This window comes from Sturnira hondurensis, unplaced genomic scaffold (assembly GCF_014824575.4).
Source record: "Sturnira hondurensis isolate 20B ecotype Veracruz unplaced genomic scaffold, ASM1482457v3 Scaffold0014384, whole genome shotgun sequence".
NCBI lineage: Eukaryota > Metazoa > Chordata > Mammalia > Chiroptera > Phyllostomidae > Sturnira > Sturnira hondurensis.
The window spans coordinates 10,533,569-10,556,848 of record NW_028087015.1 but is presented as its reverse complement, the minus strand read 5'-3'; the positions used below and the strand labels follow the sequence as shown (position 1 = coordinate 10,556,848).

The window sequence follows — 23,280 nt, the reverse complement described above, 5'->3', positions numbered from 1 at the left end:
ACAGAATCCCCAGTTGTTCTTATTTTTTAAAGTATTTCATGGATGTGAAGAGGAAACCATCCCCACAGCCCACAGGAATGCTGTATCAGCAGGAGTCCCCCACCCACCAGACCTCTCTCCCAGGCCCGAGGGGACTGAAGTCACTTGGCCAACTAGTGCTCTCAGGATGGACGAAGGGGCAAAATGCAAGTAGCAAATTGCATTTAATGTGTTTCTCCACCAGTAGAAAGAGGACCGACCACCACAGGCTCTTGGAAAGTTACCAGATAACACAGCGACGTGTATGCTCAGAAGATCCAGCTGCAGCTTTGGAGTGCACACCATAGAAGGGGCCACATCTGCTCCAACGTGGAAGCACACGATGCTCCTGGAGTGAAACCAGCCGGCATGGCTTCCAGAGTCATGTGTTTATGTTTAAAATTCAGGGAAATCCCCTCAGAATGCTTTTGCAGTGGGCCCAGAAAGCAAAATACTAGGAGCAGAAGGCACGTGAAGTGAGAGGAAGTATGGCACACGCACAGTCCCTGGGACATTTGAAAGATAAACACCATAGATGGGAGTGTCCTAGGAAAGGTCATTAACTCACTACCTCCACACCCCTCACTTAGCTCCGCCTCTTAGCCCCACACAGCTCCCTGGTTGCCTCTGCCAGGGAGTAGTAACTTGGAATTCACTGCCTTTGAATTCTGTTTCTCTCATTACTGCCTATCCTACCACCAAAATTAAGTATTTATTTTAAGCTAAAGTCAGCGTCATTTCTGAACATGAGTACACAAAATCACCTTAAAGCCATTTAGCACAAAGGACAACTAGACCTAAGAAAAACTGAGGTGGTGTGGTCACTCTTACTCAGGATCCACTTCTATGGCACTGACTGGGTGCTCTGCAGAAAGGCCTCACGGGAGAAGGTCTGGGTCTCAGAGGGAAAGGGAAGCATCAAAGGCCTTTGAAAATATTTTGATACTGAGCCCAGTATCGCTCCAGAAACAACACAGTTACTATGAGCTAAGTGAATTTCAGCAGGTCCGTACAAAGTCTGTTGTCGGAGTAAGCATATCCTAGAGGCTCAGTATTTCAGGAACAAGAAGTCATTTGCATGCACTGGGCGCAAAGATGGTATTGCCTGCATCTGGGCCACGGTGAGCGTGATGGTGAGTCAGCATTATAACGGCAGGTGGCCAGGCCAGGAGGCCCTGGGAGCCTAGGAGGCCAAGAGGACGTGGATGGCAGCCACTGTGGCCCAAATCTAATTGAAAATGAAGACTACCTGATGGATCATGCCAAAGTCACAGGGGATGAAAGCTGGCCCCAGGACAGGAAGTCCATTTGGGGCAGAAGTTGAACCTGGTGCAAGTGGGCCAAGTCCTTAAGATGAAGTAGTGACAGCCAACTCTGATGAGACATGCAGTTCACGCCACTTCTCCCCCAGCCCTCTGCCTCTCTGCTCAGTGCAGGTGTCTTCACCCTCCTGAAGTCGTGGGATAGGCAGACACAGGGTCCCATGTGTCCTTGTACAGGCTTATGTGCTCACACTGGCCATCATGGTCCCCTGATTGCAGATTCTTCCTTCTCAACATCCTCAGACAGAGATTTGTGGGTCCTGAGAATGTTCACTTGACCTGATGGGATTCATTCTCTGACCTTCAAACTGAGGCTTTTGTGCCTTAATGAGTCCATGAGTCTACAAATATGATACACAAAAAGTTTGGGATATGAAACTTTCCCCAGGTAAACGGAGTTGCACCTGACAAATAGGAATTAGGGGTCTCTGGCCTTAAGCCATAGGGCTGGCAACTATACTGACCACATTAGCAGTGCTGACCCCTCCCTCCTGGTCTGTACCTCCCCCATGCCACCACAGGTACATGCTCAAACACATGCAAACACCACATGCACATTGCATTCACTGAACTACAAGCACCAAAAACTGAGGTACCATTTAGAAAGTTCAGTGGATCTCTCACATGACAGAATAAAACTTACAGTCATGGAGGTGGATGACACCTTCTAGGGTGGCCTGTGCCCATAGTCTGCACCTCCCTGGTTCCCACAAAACCTTGTAACCAGCCTGGACTCACTCAGGGATGCCCTGCTGGTGTCAGGGAAGCCACAGGAGGTTTGGGAGAGGCAAAGAACTAGGGAGGGGAGCATGGAGGACAGGATCATTGCCGTGGGTGGAAGGGAGACCTGGGGAACTGGGATGCTAGAAGGGACTACACGATTTCAGAACCATGGACACCCTGTTGCAAATGTCCATGGCCATGAAAAACGAGTGACTTCTCCCCACAGATAGAATATGCGAAATGACATGCTAGTTTGTCCTACTTAGGTGCGCAAAGACATCATTAAGAAGAAAATAGCATTGCCTGGAGATGCCAGGAAAATTACAACCAGGTTCTGAGAAGACACTGGCTTTGGGATGGACCAGCCCCAACCCCAGGGGTTAGTGGTAGATCTGAGGGTGACGAGGCTCACCACGGAATTGGGAGCTCTTCTAGTGCGCGCCGGAAGCTCTGCCCGTTCTAACAGGTTGTATTCAGGCAGCACAGAGGGCGGTGAGACCCCTGGGCTCTGAGGTACTTCCTCACTCCAGTCTTCTCGCTCTTAAAATGAACTAACTAATAACACTAACCTCACAGCTTCATCAGAAGATTAAATCTTCTATTACATGTAAACTACAAGTACCACCTGGCACCCAGCCATCGCTCATTAAACGTCAGGAATTCTTGTTATCTTCACTCAGGTCCAAGATGATAGTTTGTACTTGTGAGTTCTAACACCAAGTGCACTGCTGTCCCCTCTGTCTGCTTACGGCTGTGTATGTGGCGGACAAGCACACATGGGAAGGCATTGGAAGTCATCTCCTCAAGGTTGCCCGATGGTAGCCTCGGTTTTCATTACCCATCATCATATAAATGGCTTCTACCGCAGCACTGATTTCTTGCTTACCAAAACGAGAATCACATCAACGAAATTCTAGCCATCAGTGGAATTTCAGAGAGCATTTTCACCTATCTGAACAATGAAGACCGTAGCCCGCAAGCCGGAGGTCAGCAGATACCGCCATCTGCCCTGACCTCTTGTTCAAAGATCAACACACTGCTACCACCAGAAGGGCATTGTTACAAGGCTGATGCTTCCTGACATGTGAGAGTTAAAGACTGGCCACGTGAGACGTTCGGAGGCCGTGTGCCGCTGGGAAAGCACGCCCTTCTGCTGCGGGTCGCCAGCCTGCCGGCAGGGACAGGGGTGCAGAGGGAATTCCGGAGCCTCAGAGGCATTCCTGTACATCAAAAGGGACTCCAAATGAAGAGCTGCCTCTGACAATTGTAAATAGATCAGAAACATGTGCCTTGAGTCCATCCCCTTAAATTACGGCTGGGTGTGCCCAACTGCACAGCGTCTGAACACCTCAAACCTTCTAAAAATATTTGGGGTTCAAAGTAAGCCTTTGCAGGGAAATCAAAGCCACCTGTCTCTGATTCATTTATACATAGCTTATCAAAACGGTTTTTGTTTTTTTAAACAGATATGCGGTGTCCAAAAAGATTTGGAGTCTTTCTTAAAGTTAAAAAACAAACAAACAAAACAAAAACTTCTTTCTTAGAAATGGGAAGAATTTTTTTCTTCCGGGAAAATGAACTTCAGTCCCTAAATACCAGGCTAGTTTCAAAGTTGGCTAAAACATTGTTCTCTACCTTTATTTTTAAACAAGAGTGAGAGGGATTGAGGAGAGTAGGTGCAGGAACTTAAGAAACTTTCCATTTTGGCTTCCCCCTGGGACCATCTTGTCCTTTGTCCTGAGTCCTTCATTAGTCTAGCTTTGGTCAGACTTTCCTTTTTTTCTCGCACTCTGCCCTCTCCCTGCCCTCAGATGACATTGTGACAGTAAATTGTCACTCCTGCAACCTCAGGTGCCCTGTACAACCACTTTCGATCAGGTTGGTTGTGACTGAATAAGAAACTGTCATGCATGCATCCTTATCTATGTCTGGGGACACTGACATCTACATTTTGAATTATCAACTGCATGAATAGTAAAAAGGAAAATGCTGTGTACAAGTAAAGGTTAAGTAAACGCACAAATAATCAGTGACCCTCAAATGAAGGGGAGATCCACGGAATGGACTGTTGGGGGCCTGAAGGGCTCACTCGAGCTGCTGTGTGATGAGTGTTGGACACCATGCACTTAGGCCCCCACCATTCGCAGGGGCAGGTACCACTGCATTATTTTTGGTTTTACAGTTTGGAACCAGTAAATGGCCCTGCTGGCCATGCATGCAGTGGGATATCCAAAAAGATCTGCTGTCCTTGGGCAGCTCTGTGCAGCCACAGATGGGACACATTTGCAGTGACCAGTGTGGCCCCAATGGTCCTGCAGAGGCACAGCATTTCTGGGGGCACCCCAGAGGATTGCTTCCCTCTGACAGCATGAATAATTCTTCTCATTAAAGATGGACTTGTTTAGTTCTGCAACCCTTTAGAACCCTCCAGGAAATGTGACAGACACTAGAGCCTTTTAACGGAAGCCATTTACAGCAGCTTGGGGTCCACAAGGTGTTTCTCCAACCGAGGGCTCTATGCTCAGCTTCAGAATTATCATGATTTCAAATACAGATTACTGGGCCCCACATGCACCTGCTGAAAGAGGGATTGGGGAGGGGCCTGTTGGCGAATACACATTTTTAAGAGACATCTCCCTAAGAGTCCTGCTGCACCATGCTCAGGGAGGAAAGGGGTTGATAAGTATCTAGGAAAGAAGACAAAAGGCAGGTCACCCAGCAGGAGACATTCAGTTCTAGGCTGCTCTCTCTCTCTCCCACCCAGCCCCTCCCCCCTCCCCAAGGGCAGCATCCTGAGCTCATCATTCAGATCGTTCTAAGTCTCCCTGAGCTTTCTGTCTAGACCTGGAGACGTAGTGCCAGTCAGGCCTCAACGTGTATGTTCTTTGGAGAACAAGCAAGGGGTCCCTTTGTGTCTCATATCTGTGTATGTGTTCCACATGTGACTAAGCCAAATGGAAGATCTTTGTCCTGTGCTGTCTGGGCTACTCCCAGACTCAGATATAAATAAATGGACGTGGTGACCTTCCTTCTCTCTGTCCTTTCATCAGAGCCCTTGATTCCTAGATACTAGGAGCCCAGGCCTACCTGTAAGCTGAGGTAGGCCTGGCCGTGAGGCCACCGTAATCTGCCACGCCCCGGCATTGCCAGAGACCACAAGCATCCTCCCATCCACAGGACTTGGCAAATCCAACAGTGAAGGTTCTAGTGTCTGTTCTCACTGCTGCAGAAACACCTGATGCTCCTGTGGGCGCACATGAAGTCAGACAAGTGTGTTCTTTTGCATATGAAACAGTTATTTCCCTAAATCAAAATGTTACACTGTCAGCATTACACAATTTTTTCCCACACATAGGGTGTTGTCTGCTGAGTTGCCAGAGCTAAAATTTATAAACTCCACCCCAACACAGCACGGAGCAAGAAAATCAGACTGCTGACCTCCAAGGGCCTCAGAACGGATTCAGAGACAGAAACTCATGAAACTCCTCTAGGAAGAAATAAATACAAGGGACATGGGGACCAAACCTGAACGGCACTGACGGGGATCCACGTGGACTAGCCGGCAGTGACCTGCCTGGTGCCAGGAACAGAGCATGCAGTTGCAGATGTTAATTCAGGGGCCGACTAGTGTAAAAGTCTCCTTACACTGTGCTCAGTTGTTGGAGTAATTCACAACTGCACCAGAATTTAGGCATCCAGTGGCCTAATGAAAGAGCAGAGAGGACGAAGGACACCTTCTCATTTATTTGTATCTGAGCTGGGAGCAGTGTGGAGAGCCCAGGACAAAGCTCTGCTCACTCAGCTGAGTCACTCATGGAACCCACACACACCACTCGCGGACATAAGAGTCCACACAAGACCTACCCACCCAAGGCCACCAGAGGCCCCGCTGGCTGCATCCTTGATGAGCAGGTGGCTTTCTTTTTCTCGGTGTCCTCACATGGCTGTGAGAGCATCAAACCACTAACTTCAACCAGGGGACTTGATGTCAGGTGTCAGGTCGGGCAACCACCCCTCCCCCTGGGGGCCTGTTACTCCAAGTAGATCTTTCCGTCAGAAACCAAGTGCAACTCCAGCCACATGTCTGCCAGGAAGTGGTTCCACTTGGAAGCAATAAATAAATAATTGCATGCACATATAAACAAATAAAAAAGAACTGTGTGAAAGAGTGCAGGAAGGAAAAGGTCTCACCAGAAACTTAGACTTTCCCTGCCCAGCCTCCTCGGAAACCCCATGTTTTCAATTATGCCAGGCTGAATCTATATTGATGCTAATATGTTTGCATTGCTGGCTTTCATTTTATTTTTTTTACAACCCACCACAGGATAGCAAAGTCAAAAATATACCATTCTGATCAACAGGACACATCTGTGGTGGATCCACACAGAAGCAATTAATTTCCTGGTGGTATTTTTACACTGGGGGCCTGACGCGGGTCCCCATTATACAAACAAAAACTCCAGACAGCTCCTGCTGCCCGATAAAAAATCAATCTGATTGCGGAGGGCCGTTTGGCCTAGGACTGCTACAGGCTATGACTTGTAATGAGGCATCCCAACACTAATTATGAAGCTTATTAAAGAGAATGGTCCAACTTGTAGCCAAGTGCACGCTGTAATCACGTTACAGGAGGCAGGCCTCCAGAGCCAGCAAAGTGGACAGAGGGTGCGGATCGAATCCCAGGAACAGAGATTGTGAGATTGTGTCCCCAAAACTGGACCAGATCAACCTGATGGAGGGGCAGGTGAGCACGACAACCTCTGGGCTGTAATCCGCACATCAGGCCTCTGGAACATCTGCCTGGGAGGGGCCACGAGGCCTCCAAAGCAAACATCCACAGCACAGTGTTTTATTTACTATCACCCTTATTCTGAATTTTCTCTAAGGTTGCAAAAGCAATATTTCAACACACTCTTTCAGGAGGGTGGGGGGAAGATTAATAAAGATGTTAAGAGGCTGAACTGCTGTGAGATTTGTTTAATTATTCCCCACAGGACTGCCCCAGCAATCTGCTGACATTTAGTCCCGACCTTGCAAATCCTCAGTAAATATTAATATATCAACTCAAACAGGGACGGTGATTCTGTTGGTGCTGGGAGCTCAGAGATTCGCCACGGCGGTGAAGAAGAATGCGTGGGCTGCAGACGCCTGCGCTTTGATTCACCTTCTGCTGCGCACTTGAGCTGGGAGCCCCGACAAAACGGCAATGTTGCTCCTCCGCCACAGCTGCCGAGTGACACTTCAGATGCCTGCGCGTCCCTTTATACAGCCTGCTGGAACCATCCCAAAACCGCAGTGGCAGGAGATTAGAGAGGAGGGAGAGCGAAGACCGGAGAGGAAGAATCACACTTTATTATCTGCAAGACTGGAAATGTTAATAATGCCGAAGGTCCGCCCTCCAATATGAGTGGCTTTGCCAGAAGCTTGGCCCAGAAGGAGGACCCCCGAGGCCGCACTGCAGGGCCCTGGGGCTGTGCTTTGCCTCCCAGGTCACCTTCTGCTGCCCTCCGTGACCAGGTCCACACCATCCCACCGGCACATCTGACCATGGAAATGGCCTGTTTTAATGGAGGGCTTGCTTTAAAAAATGGCATTTTAAAAAATGCTGCAGTGTATGGGGTGTAGGTGTTTTTGGAGATTTTGCTTTCCTTGCCTCGGTTTAGATCTCTATTACTGGTTGTCCCTCATAAAGATTCCGAGGCTGCCAGGGGCTGGGTGTCTGCCGTGGGCCAAGGCTGCCTCCAAAGTTCATGGGTATAAGAGGGGGGCTGCCTTTCAGAGGTGCTGGCTGCAGTTAATGCGTGATTAATTTTATTCATAAAAATGTTAATCACTTTAGTGTAGGGTCTTTTTAACATTCTGTGCAGCAAGCACCTTCTTAATTTCTTTCGCCCACCGTCTTCTAGATGTATTTAATATTTTCAGACACTGCTGGAGCTAACCCAGGACCTGGCAACTAAGCATACGTTTAAAATTCAGTAACAAGCAAAGCTACAGCAACGACAGACAAGAAGACAGAGGAAGACAGGCCAGGACTGCAGGTGCCCAGCTGGGCTGTGGCCACCGGGGTCCTGTAGACTGAGCAGCCCAGGAGCCCCTTCCCACAGCACCTGAGCTCACACCACAAACACACAGGGGAGAAATCCAGGGAGCTCTTTCCCTGGTCCACAGGGCAGCCTGAAGTAGAAGGAATAAATAAAAACCTTTCCGTGTCGAAGATTTAAACTGTAGGCGTGATTCCCACCTGTCTGGTCTGCCACTGAGCCAGAGCCTGGACCCCAGTGAGACCAGTGGGGCCTGTGGAGCTGGTGGGGAAGGCAGGGATAGTGGGGATGGGGGCAACGGGGGTAGACAGATGGAGGCCGGGGCTCACTGGGTGCAGCACTTTCCCCTACATGACCCCTGATGTGGCAAAGGCCACTGCAGTCCCCACCTTCCGCTGGAAAGCTCAGGACGCTGGATAAACGGATTGAGGGATCAGAGACACACAAGGCATCCTCAGAAGCCAAACAGCAGAGGAGCAGAAAGGGCTGCCACTTGCGCCCCGCCCACAGGAAGGATGTAGGGGGTTGCTTGGCCTCTCCTCTGGCCAGGCCACTGCCTTTTGCCTGCCTCTCAGCCCCGGGAGTACTGGTCTTCCCTGCACTGGGGGTGGGGGACAGGTGACTGGGGCGGAGGGATATGTTGATTCCAGCTGCATGCTCCCCTAGAGCTGGTTCAGGCCAACAGTTTTGGGGGGGGTGTCCCAAGACTTGGCTGTAGTGCCATGGGTCCCTGCAACTTGAATGTGAGATGGTGAGGTCATCCAGGCACGTGGGTCCCCTCCCAGGTTCAGGGCCACCTGATTCTCTAACTTCCCATTGAAGGCAATTCCAGGACATTAGGCCTTGAGGTGTCCTCAGCCTGAGCCACAAGGTGACTTTCCTGGGTAGCAGGCCTCTTCCTCCATTGTAAAAAATGTTAAAAAATAAATGTCATGACCGTGTTGGCATAAAGATGAATACATTGATATTATATATTAACAAATAATTTTCCACCTAAAAGTTCTTTTTTCTCTGTTTCAAAAGAAATTAAAGCATTTTCGTGGGCCTCTAGCAGGACCGTGGGCCTCAGGCCCAGTGCTCGCTGACCTGACAGGCCAGCTGCCCTTAGAGGGCCCATCTCAGATCTCCTTAGTGGGAGGAAAGGGAATCTCTGTCCAGCTTCAGAAGCAGGGGCACAAAAGGCCACCAGCAGTCCCCACAGGATGACCTTCTGAGGCCTTTCAGCTCCAAAGCTATAATTAGAACCCTGGCTCCACGGGCCTCCAGAAGACTTGTGAAGCTCTCCCTCCCCAGCTGAGCAGGCACCAGATCACTGGGGAGTTTTCCCTTGGAGACCATTTATCAGATGCCCTGGGGTGGGCTGCAAGAGCCCAGGAAACCTTGGGGGTTGGGGCGTTACTCTCCACAAAGGCTCAGGGACCTCTCCAGGCAGCTAGGAACTGCCACCACTCCCAAAGCACACAGGGCCCCATCTCCTAGCTCTGTCTCCTGGCCACCCACCTTGCATTGGAAACTCGGGGCCACACCCTCCCCTGCTGGCCCTCCATACCTGGAGCCCAGTCCCAGACGGCTAGATCTGGCAAGGCTCTCCCCAGGACACCCTGAGCCTGTCAAGTTGCTGGGCCATAATGCCTGAGCGCAGTATAGGGTAGCCCCAGTTTCCCTTCTGGGGTCCCAGGAGCCTGAGTGCCCAGCAGACTCCTATCACAATGCTGGGTCCTGCGACATGGCTTATGCAGCACAGGGGGTGACAGGGTGTGGGCAGAGACTGCCAAATCCCCAAGACCCAGTACCTCAAACCTTTGAGGAGTCACCAACCCCCTCCCCCACCACACCCAGCAGCCCTCCTTGGTCTGGGCTTCCTTCCCTCCTTTCAGACCCCCCCAACTTTTTGACCCTAGGGTCAAAACCATATTCTCATTGGCAAACTGAGCCCCATCACTTTCCAGAGAGCATTCAGGGTCCCTATCCCCCCAAATCAATGTCCATAAATCCATGATCTCCACCTGGCAGCCCCAGGCCCACCATGACCCTGCTTGGGCCAGTCAGGAAGCCACCAGTTTTTGTGGAACCATCTAGAAGAATAGAAAACAGAGAGGTTGGAGAGGACTGGAATGGAAGTGCCCAGGTGGGGAGAAGGGTTCTTGCAAAGGGTCCAGGGTTCCCCAAACCCCATGTAGGGGCAAGGGTACCCTGTGAACCAGAGCCCAACCTGCCTTTTGTCTCTTCTTTCCTTTCCCCCTTCCTCCCTCCTCACTCCCCCTTCACTCCCCCCTCCCTCCAGCTTCCTAGTTCTCTGCTAGAGTCCCATCTACAAGGACCACTGAAACTTTATAGGGCATGATTCATCGGGTGGTGCGCCCCTTTGAGCCACGGTGCGTATGACATTAATCAGTGTCAGAACACTAAAACCAAGATATGAATATAAATTCTCCATATTGCAGGCGAGATAAATGTGCTGGGGAATATAATTGATTGGAGGGTGGAGAAGAGGATAGGATAGTGAGAGCAGAGGTTTCAGAGCCTCCTGCGGGTCAGGATTTGGGGCAAGGCCTGAGCCCCCTCCAGAAGTCCTAAGGCCAGGAATTAGGGGAAACAGACCTAGAAGGACTGTGCCCTGACAATCCTGTCACCTAGGCACCAGCCAGGGCTGGAGTAGAAGGAGGAGCAGACAGGATTTCTTACCTTCCCCCTCCAGAAAAGACAGAAACCCTTTGTCCTGGACACAGGGTGTCCTTTCTTGGTGTGGAGGATGGTACCCCAAGGTGCAAACATTAATCCTGTGGGTATTGCTCACCTCTACTTCTTTTTGGGCTCAGGCTTCTCCTTGCAGGCCACAGAACTACTGCAAAGCCCAGAAACTGTCCCTGAGCAGAGATGGAGTGGGACAGCTCTTTTGCATATACAGAAAACCTCAGAGAAACTCCTACTTTAGCTTTAGGGGGGAAAGAGACAGACAGAGAGAGAGAGACAGAGAGAGACAGAGAGAGAGAGAGAGAGAGGGCTTCTATGCCTACTCCCAGATATTTTAGGACCTGAAACACTGTGTGCACAGGTACCCCTAGGTAGGTATGAGGTTGGGAAAGATGTAAACAAATAGCAAAGAAGAAAAAATGCTCTTTAATGCTCAATTTAAAAACTACTTCTAGTTTTTATTGCAAGAAAAATAATTCTGAGGCTGGCAACCTGCCTTCTTTGCACAGAAAGCATCTTCATGCCACGGGACAGGGCACAGACCTCCACACGTGTAGACCATTGGCTTCTGAGGCCTGGAGCTGGTGAGCACCTACTGGCCTGGAGCACCTACTGGCCCAGCCACCAAAGCAACACAACTGGGGGGTCCCAAATGTATTGGATTTTTAAGAAATGGATTTATGGGGCAAGCAGCAGATGCCTGCATGGACAATCCTCTCTGATTCTGGAAAATTCGACAGTGGAAGCCAGCCAGGTCAGAGGTCCCTACAGCCCACCTAAATCCCCTTCGCTGCTTCCAGCCGTCACCCATTAAGGGGTCTCCGGGCACACTGGATGCCAGAGTAGCGTGTGCTGAGGCCAAGAACCCGATTCCTCCTCAGAAGCGCAGGACACAGCTGGTCAGAGATTTCAATATACTCACTGTCACCAAAACCTCTGAAATATGAAGTCCAGGGCTGTGACCCCCGCAGCCCTAGCACGCAGGACAAACGAGGAATTCCTCTCTAAACTCGCAAGCCCCATCGGAGACAATGAAAACGACCTGCGCGGACCCCGGCTTCCACTCCCTCCCTCCCTCAGCAGCCTACCCAGCAGGCCGGGAACCCCAACATTCAAGCAAGTGAGCGGCGCCCGAGAACACATTCAAAAATCCGCAAATCAAGGTCAGCACCCCCAGATTCTGCGCCACACCCCAGGAGCGAGAGCCGAGCCGCGTCAGGGCCACATTCCGTTTCCGGCCCATAGAGGGCGCCTCGAGCACGTCCGTTTGGACTGGAAGCGCCGGCTTCGCTGCCTCGGTTGGCGTCCACTCAGCTCCGCTCTCGTTTCCTCGTGGGCTCCGCACGCCCCGCCCGCCTCGCACCCCCACCTGCCAAGCCTCCAGGCTGGCCCTCGCGGCGTCCTACGCGCCTCCTCCCTGTGGTAGAGAGGGGACCCTTCTTCCAAAAGGACGTGGCCAGGCAGGGGATAGCTGGAAAAGGACACAAGCACCAGAGTAGCGTGCAGACCCCACGCCTTTGGAGCGAGCTTCCCCTTTCCTTAGCCATGGCAGCTGCAAAGAGCCGAGCCTCTCGCAGCCACTTGCAGACCCAGAGAGCGGGTCCTGAAGGGCCTCGAGGGCAAATAGAAGATCCGGAGTGGGGGTGTGGAAGGGGGCCTGCAGGATGCCAGGGACTCCGCCTCTTCCGCACCGGGCAGGTTGCCCCGCAGCCCACCACCGCTCGCTGCCAGTTTTGGCGACGTCTGCCTTTTCGGTTTTAGCAAATCCAACCCAAAGTCGTCTGTGCCCTGCTCGAAGTACTGGCCGCTTCGGCGCGTCCCTCTATCTCCTAGCGCGCCGAGGCCCCGGAGCCTCCGGGGCCGCTGCCCTCCCGTAGGCAGGAGAAGCCGGAGCCGGCCAGCATTGTCTCCTCATCTCACCCCCCACCGCCTGCAGGCCGGGCTGGGACCCTCGGGGGCTATTTGCTCCAGGGTTCGATCGCTCGGCGCGACCGGTTGGCGGAGCAGCCGTTTAGTGGGGGCGTCCCTGGGAGACTAAAGCTTCCTCCCCTTTTTGTCCCAACTACCCCTACGGAGCCCTCAGCTCACAAGCCCAGGGAGCACCCCCGCACTGCCCTCCATCAGGACAGTTTTTAAAAGCCTCCCAATTTCTCCACGTTTGAGTTTAACAAATATCTAAAAAAAATGCATTCAAAGCAAAATTTCATACTCCATTACGTCCCCATTCTTCCCTCGAACAGCCTGACGCCACAATGCGCTGTTGAGACAACTAGATAGAAATTGATTTTAAATTCGAAGTTCTCCTTGGGGGACACGACTGGAGATTCTTTTTTCCCCCTCCTCATTGTTGCCCACTTTAAGAAATCGTTTTATAAACTGCCTAAAATCAAACTCATTTATGTCCTGAGAAACGCATGCCCCAAATATACCTATAAGAGTTGCTAAGAATGAAACTGCCAACAAGAAACTGTCCTGATGTCAACATCGCAAACTCGACAACCAAACGGCGGCGAAACAGCCAACAGCCACCTCCCGGGCGGACACTGCGAAAGGTCTCTCCTCCCCGAGCCGCAGGCACTGGGGGGCCGGCCAGAATTCCAGGGCTCGGCACTGCGGCAGCCACACACAGCAGCGGGAGCGGGGGCACCATTTCACTTAGTTTATTAGACAAAAATATATGATTTAGACAAGTTCGCTGACGCGCTATTTACAATCTGAAATCACTCTATATACAGAAAGGAAAAAAAGAGAGACACAAGCACGTTGGGGGCATTTACCGAGCCGATAATCACCTAGAGCACGGTGACAGCCACGGTGACCGGGGCCCAGCCTCCGCGGAGGCCAGCTGCCTGGACGCCAGCTCCGTCGGGACGAACCCCTTTCTGCAGAAAGCGATGGATGGGAGTCGTTGACGTTGTTGCCATGTTTGTCCTTTGTACCAGTCTGAAGTATTTGTCTTAATTCCTCCTTCATCCCCTCCCCTCCCGAACTCCTCCCCCCCTCCCCCCGCAAAAGTAAAAGAAGACCCTGAATCAAGCAGACGGGAGGGCTGCTAGGATCCGCGGCGTTCCCTCCTGCGGGGCCAGCGAGCTGCAGGGAAAACACAGCAAGACAGGAAGGCAAAGGGACTGTCAAAAGACGGACGCTGGGACCGCACCCGGAGTCACCGGTTCAGCCCGCTGAGCACCGAAGCGGGGCGGGGTTGCCCGCCCCGCCCGGCTCCCGGCTGGGGAGAAACGGGGGTAGAGCCGGCTGGCCCCGCACGCCAGACTGGCGGGCAGTACCCCACTTCCGACCTGCCCTGCTCCCTCCCCTGCCCAGTGGTGAAAGCAAACAGCACTCACTTGTCGCGCACGGGCTGGAAGGGCGACTTTAACTGCTGTGGCGGCGAGTCTGGCCTGGGGACAATGTCTCTCTCTGTGAGGGAGAGGAAGAGGGAAAGTTAGGACTGGGAGACCTGTAGGGGGTAGGATGGGGGCAGAGGTGTGCAGGCCTCCTCCTTCTCCCCACTCCCTCCTGCCCCTGGGGCAGGGTCTCCTAAGAGGACCACCCCTTCCTTCGCCGGGCAGACGAAGGAAGCTGCGGAGCAAGCTCTCTCGGAAGAGCCCGGGGGCCTTAGTTTGGTTCCCCTAATTCAGTCAAAGGTTATTGCTCAGGGGGGGTGTCCTTGGCCAACGCCTCCCACTCCCGGGCCTGTGTTCCCCAGCCCCCATGCTCCGCCCTGGCTCTGGATTCCTGGCCCAGGATGGGAAGGATGCTCCCTGTGCCATACCTGGGAGCGTGGGGCTGCTGCGGGCCGAGGCCTTGTCGCCGTGGAGCATCCCGGGGCCAACGGCCACGGGTGGCTGCGGTGGAGGCGGCGCGGGCAGGTGTGGGCCGTGGGGCGCGGCGTGGGGTGTGCCAACGCCCAAGAAGGAGCGCATGTTGAGCAGCGAGCCCTGTGCCAGGAAAGCACCGTTGGTCCAGTTGGAGAACTTGCCGATGTGACAGGTGTACAGTCCGTGGCTGGGCAGGAAAGCAGGGTGTTGCAGCGGCGCGCCCGCAGGGGGCCCATGCGCGCTAGGATGGCTGGCGGGCGGCGGCGAGGCCTTGGGCGCGCCGTCCGGGCTGGTGGCCGTCTCGGCCAGTGACCAGATCTTGGGCTTGCTGTGCGGCGCTCCCTGCAGGCCACCCGCTGCCGCGCCTGGACTCAGCAGGCGCGTGCCGCCGGGTTCTTGGGCCTCCTTAGCCAAGCCTAGGGGAGAGTCTTGGGTTTTGAGAGCGTCAGCGGCCGCCAGTGGCGATCCCTGATCCCGGGTGAGGGCGGTGGGCACTGTGGGCGCTCGCGGGGCCTCAGCCTTGTCCTCATCGTCCTCGTTGCTCTGGTCGCCGTCGTGCTCGTCGATCTTGTCGATGTCGATGCTTTCCAGATCGATCTCCTCATCGTCCTCGGCCTTCTCCGGATCGCCCTCCGTGTCACTTCCGAAGAGGGCGCCGTCCTCCTGGTCCTTGCTGCGTGCGCCCCACGTCACCTTGTTCTCCTTCTTGAGGCGCCGACGCGCGTTGGCGAACCAGGTGGAGACCTGCGTGAGGGTCATCTTGGTGATGATGGCCAGCATGATCTTCTCCCCCTTGGTGGGGTAGGGGTTCTTGCGGTGCTCGTTGAGCCAGGCCTTGAGGGTGCTGGTGCTCTCGCGCGTGGCGTTCTTGGGCCGCCCGGGATCCCCGTACTGGAACTGGCCGTAGGGGTAGTAGGCCGGGGCTGTGTGAGCAGCGAAGGTGGCGGGGTGCACCCCTGGGTTGTCCTTGAGTTCATACTGTGAGCCCTGCGGCCACAGGGCCCAGCGAGAGAGGAAATAGTAGGGGTGGAGAGAGAGAGAGAGAGAGAGAAAGATGAGTTCCCAGAACTCAAGGGAAAGTCAGGGGCAATTGCTCCTGTCTGCTGGAAAGCCAAAGGCCCCAATTCACCAACCGAGGTCGAAGTGGGGAGAAGGGTTAGACAAAGAGCTGCCTCCAGGAACTGCACTTCCACCGATCTTGGCTTTTCTGTCACTCAAGAAAAGTTCTAGAATCCTTGCCTCGGTGGAAGGCCACAGCGGGAGCCGGGCTGCTTAGATATCCCCAGGCCACTCTCTTGTCCCCCACTCCACCCCCACGACCGCTCCAGAAGCCTGATATCCAAGTTGACCTACACTAGCTGGAGGGGAAACCCTGTTAACTAGGCGAATAAAACAGCTTCTCCAAAGGGAAGAACCAAGAGCCCTTGCCCCCACCCTCAGACCCTGAGGGGGTCAAACAAAATAAACCGGATTTTCTCTGGGCTCAAAACAGCCAGCAATTTAAAATGAAAGCACAGCTCCTTTTAGCTTCCAGATTAATCTGCATACAATGGCTCCCCCACACTTAAAGGTATAGAAGGGAGACAGGTAATTTAAAAATTTAATCCTGGTCATCATGGACAACAATAACAAAACCCACATTTGTTTTTTTAAAAAACACAAAAGGAGGGCTTATCGGGTAAAATATTAACGCCAGGGCCGAAGTGCCTGAGAAGAGGTGCAGAACCGGTTTCCTGGGCCTCTACTCCTGCTTAGTCTCCAAAGTTTGTCTTTGATCTGCAGCAAGCAGCACAGACTGCGTGCAGGCTTCTAGGGGCTCGGATTTATTTGCAATCAATATTCTTTTTATCATAGGTAGTAAAACACAGCGAGTCAAATTATCCCATCAGGTTTTTTGGTAAATAACATTTTATCTTTCTAACAACCTCATTAGGCCTCATTATTACCATAAATTGCCCAGACAGATACTCACTTCACAGTTTTATCTTCTGACTTCCAAACCCTCAGTCCTAACACCTTGGGAATCTGGGCCTAGCCTCTGAGCTTGGGATCAGGCTTCCTTTCCAAGAAACCAAAGGAGACCCCAGGAAACACAACCACACCTGGGAGGCGGGGGGTCTCTACAGGACTTCCTTATTAAAAAACCAAGCCTCTGCATTCCCCCATAGCACTGCATTTGGAGCAGGTTCTCAACACAGAGCTCCCTCCCTCCCCCACAAACACGAGGGGGTGTCAAATGGCACCCATCTGCATTAAAAATTCTGTAAAAAAAATATAACTGTTTGCATAGAATCATCCAGTTGCTAGTGGCAGAAGAGGATTCTGGACCATGAGAAAGTTGCGAAGAACAGAATATTTCTTTGAATAAGTAGTTTGGTGGTCCACACCACAGAGAAAAGATGTCCTTGGCCAGATTTCGTTTTTGCCCAATCTTTACAAAATGTACTTTGCACTTTTTCCAATGATTTGGCCTGTGACTGAAAAGAAGACGTTGAGACCTCCTCTCTGCGGGGAATTCTTTCTGAAAGGATACCCTGTAAATCTCTCACCGCTCGCTTGGCATCCCAGCCGCCAGAACAAAATGGGAGCTGATCTCTTCCGACAGCAAGCGACCTGAGAGGCAGCTGGGGCTGCTTGCAGAGAAAGGGCTTTCTTTCCACGCAAGAAAAAGTTACGGGGAAACCCACTGGCCGCTTTGCACGCCGAAGGTTGGCGGGTATTTATTCTCCGTCTCTTCTTTGAGAAGTGGGGAGAGCCTGGGGGTACCCGAAAACTGCGTTATCCCGCCGGCAGCCGCGCCAAGAGGAGGCTGCTTCGCGGGTCCCCGCGCCCCGCACACAGATCGCCAGCGGCCCAAGTTTCAGCCCAAACTTGCACCAGATGAAGGAAAACACATCGTTGTGGATCGACAGCTTGGCCCGTGCCCAGAAGAGCCCCCGCCCCACATCTGACACCCACTGGGACTCAAGATTGAGAGGACACCGTTTATTTTCAGCCCAGGGACACTGTTTTCTTTAATCCTCCATTATGTAACCGGGGAGGAAATGTGCTTTCTCTCGGTGCAAATGAAATGAAAACTTTGGCAACTTACGAAAGTCAAAGCAAACAGCATTTTAGACGCCAAAAAATATTTCAACTTAATTTTCCCCGGTATCTCAATTTTACACACACACACACACCGTTAAGAGACCCCTACGGCCAGTCCGATCGCCTTTGTTACTTTAATTTTGACAGCACTAATCAGGCTTTAAAGTCGGATACGACTGTGTGAGCTGTGCCAAAGATGGATAAACCTCGTCTCCCCCGCCCAGTCCACAGCCGCGGAGGTCGTGCGAGGGGGCCGAAAAGGACTCCCGGAAAATCGGGCCAAGATACTGGAGCCCCGCCTTCCCCAACCGGCCAGGGCACCGGGAGAGCTGGGCCCCGGCCTCCAGCGTGGGCCGCGCGCCCCTGGCCTGCTCCTGCGGCCTCGTGACTCCCTCCGAGAGCCCCCTTCTCAGCCGGGCCTCCCGCCTGCTCTGCGGAGATGGAGAGGCCATTGCCCGCTGGCCCCTGCGCGCTGCCCAGACCGCCGCCACGGACCCGTGGGCAGAGAAGCTCGCGCTCCCCGGCCGGGCCCGCTCTGCCCGCCCGCTGCTCTCCCTCCCGCGCGCCGAGCCGCCTGAGACCCCGTGCCCGAAGCGCCGGGGCCGCAGGGGAGAGGCCGCCGGGGCAAGAAAGGCGCGCAGCTACGAGGCGCACTCACCATCTGGGAGAAGAGGCTGAGATCCGCGGCGTAGGGCAGGAAGGCGCTGTAGTTGGGCGCGCCCGCGTAAGGTCCGGCTGCCGCGTACATGCCCAACACCGAGGTGACCGCTGCCGCGCCCGCGCCCGCGCCCAGCTCCGCCGCCCCTGGCCGGCCCGACGAGGCGGCGGCGGCGGCCGCGGCCGCCGCAGCCAACACCCCCGGGCGCTCTCCGCCGTAGGCGCCGGGCCCCGCGGCGCTCAGGTACTGCGGGTAGCCCAGCTGCGGGAAGGACATGTCCGCGGACTCGGCGGCAACGGCGGCGGGCAAGTGTTAAAGTGGCGAGGGGGGGAGGCGGGGGTCTGGGGGAAGGCGCGGAGGTGGAGAGCGGGCGGCGGGCCGGGCGCGCTCGGGCCGGCCCGGAGGCGGGGGCCGAGGGCTGCTCCTCGGCCCGTTGCTCGCTGGCGCCCGGCTCCCGGCTGCGCCCGGATCCGCGATCCCGAGCCGACTGTGCCGGCCGCCCTCCGCTCGGCGGCGGGGCTTTCAGACACAATTTGAAGTTGATGCTTTGATTGGCATCCCCTTGAGCGCTGGCCCCGCCCCCGGCTCCGCTCTCGTCCTCCTCCCAGACTCCCGCCCGCCCTCGCCGGCCTCTCCCGCCCCTCCCGGCAAGCACGTGGTGCCCCGCGCTGGCCGGGCCACCTCTGCCCGCGTTGCGCTCTGGAGCCGTGGGGCTGCTGGTGCGGGCCCGGCGGCCGCGGGCTTTTTCCCGACCGGCCCCCGCGGTTGTCTGACAACCTGTCGACACCGGCTTACAGCTGTCGGACACCGGGGTTTGCTGTTTTGCAGCCGAGGTGCGTCTACTGTTCCACAAAAACATATCGGCTCCTGCTTTTCCACCTTTGGGGCCGTCCGGGGCACACTAACAGGTCGGTGCTGCCTTTGCTTTCCTGGCTGTCTTTGGCAGAAGTGCACCCAGGTGCCCTCCGTGCGCCACTAAAACCTGCGTGCGGTCCTGGCTTCCAAGGGGCCTCTACTTTGTATTAAGTCATCTGGCAATGACCGGCCTTGCTGCACTTCGAGAAGCGGAAAGTGGCCGAGCCCTGCAGGTTTTCGCTATTGTGGAAACTTTGAGAGAGGGAACCCTAGCTGAGAAGCCACTTGCTGAGAGAAGCAGATGCCGTCTGTGTTAAAGGGTTTTGGAGGCGAGAGACCTTTTCTTTACAGAAAGCATCGAAGCAGCAGGAGGTAATACTCCGATGCCTGGCGATGGGGGAAGCCAGCATGTCCTGGGCACCTCTCGTTTGTCCCCTAAATTCGGAGAGGCAGGAAATAAACGAGTGGAGCTCCGCGGCCTGAGGCGGCTCCAAGACCAGGATGGGGACAGGATGTCTCTCTTCTCTCTCCAGCCTCCGCCGCACAGAAGGAGTAAGCCGACGGGTTCGGATACGGCACAGCGGGTTGGCTCCCGCTCGCAGGGGGTCTGGCCACTCTCGGGTCCTCCTCTTCTCCCTATGCCCGGACAGGTCGGGTAGGCAGCCCCGAGCTTCCCTCTCTAGCTGGGTCCCTGTGGACCGGGTGGGGAGTGTGCCCATGGTACCCCCGGGGCTTCCGGGGCCACTTCGCACCGCGCCTCCCACGCGGCAGCCAGAGCACTGAGGGGACTGGCCTCCCTGCTGCGGCGGGCAGGTGCGCTGGACTCCGTAGGAAATTCGTCCACAAACTCTGATGTCGTACTCGGTGTGGGCCCGTTCCGAACCGCTGGATCGAGGCTGATTACTGAGTCCTGTACCTAGCATGCTGTACTGCTAGTGACCTGGGCCACCTATACCCTGGACACAACGGCCAGAATCACGGAAGCCCAGGGACTTCCGCAGCATCAGGAAGGGTCCTGTTTTCCCATTTGGGGGTCTGAGGGCAGACACAGAGCCACCGACCATAAGAGTAAGACATAAGATGTAAGAGTCATCAACATCTGTTGCTACCAACTCTAATGAGTTGGTAACTTCTCTGCTTCTAGTCACGTTTTCTTCCTGTTCGTGCTGCTGTCCCACCTCCCCGCCCCCCACGCCCCAGCCTCGGATCTCTCTAGAAACCTCCTGAAACTGTCTGGGCTCCTTTCCTGCTGTGGCAGAATCTGGGGGCAGAGGTGCGCACTTGGCACTCTTGCTCTGGGAAGTCCCTAACCACAGCTTCCTTCCGCTCCCCAGCCCACCTCCAAGCACCCCAACTCCTTCTCCCTTACGTTCAAAACAAATAAAGCTTTGGCTTCACCTCTGTCCCATTTAACAACTTCAGTGTCACATTTCAGAGCAACAGGTAAACACAGGTGACATGAGCCCTCTTGTGTGACCCAGGGAGTGAGGTGGAATGTAAGCCAGTGTCAGGGTCCAGCCACAAGGATTGACCATCTCCTTCCCACCCTGCCAGTAAACACCCACCTAGACTTGGATCATACTGCAGCTACCAGAACCTGGTGGAGAGAAAAGTGATGGGGTAGCAGGCTTTGTCCTGACCCTCACCAACCCAGCCATGCCACCCCACCATGCCCTGCAAGTATTACCAACATTCATGTAGGTTCCTGGAGGCACCTGGGAGGTCACTGGGGAAAACCCACCTGGAAACCAGCCTGAGGATTAGCAAATTATGGAGGAAATTAGAACTAGAAAGGTCTAGACTAGCCCCAAAGGAGTCATGGAAAGGTGCCAGAGCCACCAATGTGGCCATTCTCTGCCCAGGGTTATGGGCTAGGATCCTAGCAGACTCTGGGCAACTTATCTCACCTCTTTTCTTCTTTCTCTTTGTCCCTGTACCAGAAAACTTGCACATAGAGACCCAGGAAGCAATAGGAAAACTGCCTTCGAAGTATCCTATTGGAGAGGGGGAGGGGCAAAGAAGGCTTGAGAACTTCGTGGCTAAGCTTTGCCAAGGAGACGGTCCTTCTTCCAGCCCTCTACTCGGTTTTAATCACCAAATGGTTAAGTGCCACGGGAAAAGACCCAGGGTGCCTGAGCCAAGAGAGAAGCTCTTACCAGGTACCTTGGACCTGACTTGAATATCCTCTTCATGCAGGTCCAGCTCACCAGCTCAGCCTTCCAGAGTCCTGGCCCAGCCTTGTGCTGGTCCGAGAGGAGCGGGGCAAAGAGGAGGGAGTATCCGGGTCCTGCGCGCTCCAGGCACTGGAGGGGGCCGGGGCAGTAGGGCTGCAGCGGCCCGCCTTGGAAAACCGAGGGCCTCCAGCAGTGTGGCTCAGGACGAGCATACCGGAAGAGACCCGCTTCCAAGACTGCCAGCCTCCGTCCCCGCCCGGCACGGGAATGGCTCGGACAGGCCCAGCCGCGCGAGTCTGGAGGGTGTTCCTAGCGGGAGCGGTCCCCTTCCCAGTCGCCACTCTGTCACCACTGAGACAGAGGCAGGGTCGCCCCGCGGTGCAAAGCCAGACCTAGGGGTCGCTGCATGGCCTGATCGGAGCTTTGCCAGGCCGGCGTCCGAGCTCGGGTCTGGGAACCCCGATGCTCCGTAAGGACTTCCATTCAGGGACCAGTGGCAGTAGGACCCCGTCGCCGGCGAGGCCCAGGAGTTGACCTGGAACTTCTGGCAGGAAAGCAATGGCTCCGCGCTCCAGCTAGGACGTGGGCCTCTGGGGGCACCCTTGGGTGTACGGGGTCCACCCAGGGTGCGGCCTCGGCTAGGAGGGAGGGAGCGGCCGTGGTGGGGAGGAGAGAAAGCTCTGAGGCCATGGTGAGTGCGGGTGGGGCGGAGGCAGGGTTGGTGAACATTGCGAGTTTGAGCCAAGTTGACTGTTACTGGTTTTCAAGCCTGGTGGACAGTTTCCTTGTTATCACCACGGAGGTGGGGGCAGTTTTCTCAGTAAGAGGGAATTGCTACCCCAGTTCTGGAATATATCGCGTCCTTTTTTGTCCCCAGCCACTCAGTAGTCAGTCTTCGATCTCCTCCCACCACCCCCGATCTATTTACATAAGAATGAAATTAGACGAACCAAATAGCATCCTCATTTACGATTGTACTTACTATAAAATAATTCGCCACTGTTTTGAAGCTCCAATGACATAGGTCTGAAGAAGAGGAGGAGGCACACTCAGGGACGGACCACTCCCTGGAGCCAACCCGAGACCTGCCTTCAACACCCAGGTTGGGGCAACCAGACTGGTCTGGTGGATACAGAGGACAGCGCCTCGGCCTCCTCACCTGCCTTTCAAAACGGCCATTCTTGGCTCTGCAGATGGGGGGGTGGGGCTGGGCGCCCTGACCAGGCCCGGCCCTCCGCCCCAACGTGAGCGCCCTGATTATGAGTCTTGTTAAATACTCATTAGGACTTTGCACCTTTTCCCAGCAGGACCAGGGAGCTACCCAGCTGGGCAACAGGGAGGCGCGTTCCAGACAGTCCCTAGCAGCTCTGACCGTCTCGGGAGAGCACAGCTGTAACCCGGCGCCCAGGGGCGCCAGGCAGGGGTGGGGTCAGACGGGGTACGATAATCCGGTGCCCCACCACTGATCTAACTGCCACGCGGAGCCCGGGCCCACGTCCAGGGTGGAGGTCCCGGAAAGAATATCAAAGACGCCTCTGGTGCCTTCTGAGAGTACTGCCCAGTGGGAGCCTCGGACGTGCTGAATTGCCAGGACCCCAAGGAGAGAAGGAGCGCCTTGGGGGAGGGGTAGAGCCAAGTGGGGCCTGAGAGAGGAGCCGCCTAGAGACTTCAGGAAAACACTGGGAGGAAAAGGCCCGGCAGCAAGAGACAAGCATGGTCAGAATCTCAGAGCAGTATTCGGACAGAGTGGGGGTTAACCTCTCCACAAGGCGGCGGGCAGGCGAAGTGCGACCCCGGAACAGGGAGCCTTCGGACCCCGGGAGCGCCCCCACCATCTCGGGGGAGAGAATGACCTCAGGGGGCCCTGCAGGTCCCATGTCGGAGGAG

At 54.8% G+C, this 23,280-nt stretch overlaps 1 protein-coding gene across 1 annotated transcript; it reads right to left on the bottom strand.

Moving 5' to 3' along the window:
* Window positions 1-13,445: 13,445 nt before the first annotated feature.
* IRX1 (iroquois homeobox 1) lies at window positions 13,446-18,894 on the bottom strand. The gene is made up of 4 exons (XM_037062968.1): window positions 18,365-18,894; window positions 14,574-15,606; window positions 14,146-14,218; window positions 13,446-13,891 (listed from the first exon to the last, which is right to left on the bottom strand). Exons 1-4 carry the CDS (start codon window positions 18,638-18,640, stop codon window positions 13,834-13,836), a joined length of 1,440 nt encoding a protein of 479 aa, XP_036918863.1. The 5' UTR covers window positions 18,641-18,894; the 3' UTR covers window positions 13,446-13,833.
* Window positions 18,895-23,280: the final 4,386 nt, after the last annotated feature.

Bases quoted from the DNA above. Each gene is read 5' to 3' on its own strand.
- IRX1 (XM_037062968.1), bottom strand. From the start codon at position 18,640: ATGTCCTTCCCGCAGCTGGGCTACCCGCAGTACCTGAGCGCCGCGGGG. The intron at 14,219-14,573 runs GTATGGCACAGG...TCTCCCTCACAG, and splicing joins CAGCAGCCCCACGCTCCCAG to AGAGAGACATTGTCCCCAGG. The intron at 13,892-14,145 runs GTGAGTGCTGTT...TTTTCCCTGCAG, and splicing joins TTCCAGCCCGTGCGCGACAA to CTCGCTGGCCCCGCAGGAGG.